The sequence below is a fragment of the Pan troglodytes genome, chromosome 7 (genome assembly GCF_028858775.2).
Source record: "Pan troglodytes isolate AG18354 chromosome 7, NHGRI_mPanTro3-v2.0_pri, whole genome shotgun sequence".
Taxonomy (NCBI): Eukaryota; Metazoa; Chordata; class Mammalia; order Primates; family Hominidae; genus Pan; species Pan troglodytes.
This window is the reverse complement of record NC_072405.2, coordinates 94,701,251-94,704,696: the sequence shown is the minus strand read 5'-3', so window position 1 is coordinate 94,704,696 and position 3,446 is coordinate 94,701,251. Positions and strand designations below refer to the sequence as shown.

At 59.1% G+C, this 3,446-nt stretch overlaps 1 protein-coding gene across 1 annotated transcript; it reads right to left on the bottom strand.

Moving 5' to 3' along the window:
• Nucleotides 1–1,020: 1,020 nt before the first annotated feature.
• LOC134810772 (putative exonuclease GOR) lies at nt 1,021–3,039 on the bottom strand (the record flags this gene model as incomplete). Its single annotated transcript, XM_063816810.1, has 1 exon — nt 1,021–3,039. A coding segment is annotated over exon 1 (2,019 nt), but the record flags the coding sequence as incomplete, so codon positions are not given.
• Nucleotides 3,040–3,446: the final 407 nt, after the last annotated feature.

The following is a 3,446-nucleotide window of genomic DNA, read 5'->3' as shown; positions in this document are numbered from 1 at the left end:
GCCTTTGTTTTCATTGGTTTCAGAGAATATCTTTCTTTCTGCCTTCATTTCGTTATGTACCCAGTACTCATTCAGGAGCAGGTTGTCCGGTTTCCATGCAGTTGAGCGGTTTTGAGTGAGTTTCTTTATCCTGACGTCTACTTTGATGGCAATGTGGTCTGAAAGACCGTTTGTAGTAATTTCTGTTATTTTACATTTACTGAGGAGTGCCTTACTTCCAACTATGTGGTCAATGTGGAAATAAGTGTGATGTGGTGCTGAGAAGCATGTATATTCTGTCGATTTGGGGTGGAGCGTTCTGTAGATGTCTCCTAGGTCCGCTTGGTGCAGAGCTGAGTTCAATTCCTGGATATCCTTTTTAGATTTCTGTCTCGTTGTTCTGTCTAATGTTTACAGAGGGCTGTTAAAGTTTCCCATTATTATGATGTGGGAGTCTAAGTCTCTTTTGATCACACTTTAAAGATCAAAAGGTAGAAGCGCAAAGACATTATCTGTGCAATATTAGAAACCTAATAAGTGGTGGAATTTGGCCTTGAACCCAGATATCTAACTCCAGAGCCTAAGTGCTTCACCCACCTCACTGTGGTGCCTCTCGAGAAAAACAGGTAAGCACACATTCAGAAAGCTGGTGGGCCGGGGGGCTGGCCTTGTACTCAGAGGCCATGGAAGTCCCACGTGGGGTGGCTAGTGGTGTAAGGACAGAGGTCTCGGATGGGCAGAGGGATGTGGACAGGCGCGAGGGGGCGCGGCAGGGACTCGGGGGACTGGGAGTGGCGGCTCGGTGCTGCGGGAGGCGATTAGTGGAAGGACAGAGGTCTGGGAAGGGCAGAGGGATGGGGACAGGCCCGAGGGTCCGCGGCAGGGATTCCGGGGGACTGGGAGTGGCCGGTTGGGGTTACTCTTGGCTTTTTGCCCTCTCCTGCCGTCGACTGCTCCGGTTTCTTTGGCCTTGCAGCGAGGTGGACAGGGTGAGCTCTCGGGACTGATGGCGGTTGTGGAAGGGGCCTGGGGCCAAGGACAGGCCAGGGCGGCGGGAGAGGCGGACCGGTGGCGTGGCTGGATCTGGGCACGCTGTCGGACCTTCCACATCACCAGCTGCAGGCAGGCGTTTGCGTCCTCGCTGGAGTTGTGGCCGTCCTGGCTGTCCTGGATGATCTGTCCCAGGTAGTCGGCCGCGAGATTCCTGAGGGAACGCTTGTAGGGGAAACCCAGGTAGTGCGGGAAGAGCACGGCCGTGTCCAGCACGGTGCTGTGGATGAGCTTCAGGGCCAGCAGATCGCTCTCCAGGCTGTGCCCGATGAGGATGGTTTGGGCGCTGAAAAAGCTCAGCAGGATGGCTTGCACTTGGGGCAAGGTGATGCTCGTCTTGGCGACGTCGGCCTCGGTGACTCCGGAAAACCTGGTGTTGTAGTCCACGATCTCGTTGTCGGGCTTGACGAAGGTGTCGTACACCACTCGCATGTCGGCGTCCACCACGGTGACGCGGGTCAGCTCTAGGCCATGCGTGGTGTAGCACATCTCACAGTCCAAGGCGTAGATTCCTGGATAAGCGTCTCTGGACAACTCTTTCTTGAAGGTCTCCACGAAGCCATCGAGGCTGTCCTTGCGGCCGTCCCGCACGTGCTGCTTTGCCACCTGGCAGCCCACAGAGCCAGGAGCAGCTGCACAGCAGGTGTACTGGCTAACCCGGCCTCCAGCCACCTGGCTCCAGCGGACCCGCCCCCAGTGATAATAACACAACTGGTCGCGTACACAGCGGCCCGAGGAGGACACCAGGTACTCGGTGCCACAACGGCAGCAGACCCTGCAGGAGGAGTCGCCGGGCCCCTTCCCCTGGCCAGTGAAGAGGACGGCGCCTCCGGGCCGCTCGGGGTGCGGGAAGGGGTAGCCGTTCTCCTTGAGCTGGTCCTGGCTGAGCAGGAACTCCTGGAGGCGGCTGTACAGGGCGGCCCTGCTGAGGCCCGGCATGGAGCTGGGGGTCAGGCCCTTCAGTCTCTTGAGGGTGTTCAGGACCACGTTCAGGTACCTGTTCTTGTTGGGGCTGCAGTCGTAGGCCACCTTCTCCTCGTTCAGCGCCTTCTCCACGGCCTCCTGCTTGGAGGCGCAGAACTTGAGACACTCTTCGGTGAACAGTTGGAGATAGCCTCGGCGGAGGACGGTGGGGACTTGGCACCCAGACCTTCGGAGGATAATAGGTTTCTTCAAACTCGGTAGGGATGGACGACGGACGATTCGCTTAGAGCTGATGGTGGTGGTGGTCTTGCATGCCATCCCTGACCTGTTGCGCGTCTTCCCTGGCTGTCTGCCTACCTTGGAGCCACTGGAGCGTTGGCTGCTGCTGGCCACCCGGGTTCTCTTGGCATCTGTGCAACCTGTGACCAAGCAAGGGCTGGAAGACTGGGCGATCGTCTTCCTCTTCCTGGGGGCTGAGATGCGGACTCCCGAGGGCCTCTCTGTCAGCCTTGGGGCGGCTGGCAAGCAGCAGGCCGATCCCCTCTGCGCAGGGAAGTAGGACGCCTCCGTCACCATCTTGAGATACGCTGGGGGCACCGCCGGACCCCTGTTCTGGGGCTCCGCCTGGATGTCCACAAATGCGGAGGCCTGGTTGTGCATCTGGGGCACCCGGAGCCCGAAGCTCTGGGCAGGCTGATGAGAGGGCAGGGGGAATTCTGGAGCCTCGAGGGCCGCCTCCTCGGCCACCTTCTTAGCTTCTGGGTATCCAGGTGGGAACCAGCAGGGAGCTGTGGCTCGCAACATCTTGCTGCCTTCGGGAGCACCGGCCTGGCTCTGCTCCGCTCCCAACCGGCGGCTTCTTGCCTCCAGGGCCGGCTCCTCGGCCACCTTCTTAGCTTCTGGGTATCCAGGTGGGAACCAGCAGGGAGCTGTGGCTCGCAACATCTTGCTGCCTTCGGGAGCACCGGCCTGGCTCTGCTCCGCTCCCAACTGGCGGCTTCTTGCCTCCAGGGCCGCCTCCTCGGCCACCTTCTTAGCTTCTGGGTATCCAGGTGGGAACCAGCAGGGAGCTGTGGCTCGCAACATCTTGCTGCCTTCGGGAGCACCGGCCTGGCTCTGCTCCTCTCCCAACTGGCGGCTTCAATGAGTGCCGCCCCCGCCACCCGTCGCCTTTATAGACGCACAGGGCAGAGTGGGTGGGACTTCTCCTTGATAGGTTGGTGCTTCCATCCAATCACACTGAGCCTCATCTTCCACCAGACTCCAGCTTGGGAATGCCTCAAGGGGTGCACTAATGGAATCAACTGGAACTCCTGGTTGCTAACCTTGGAGCTAGGTTGCTTTTCCTGAGTTAATTAACTGTCCCTGCAGGGCAGTCCTATCATGGCTACTGGAATTGGGCCACCTAGGATTCATTTCAGCGTCAGGGAGTTTGGTCAACTTGCTTGGGCCCACACAGCACCCCACGGAGCCAGGACTGGGCCAGCAGTCCG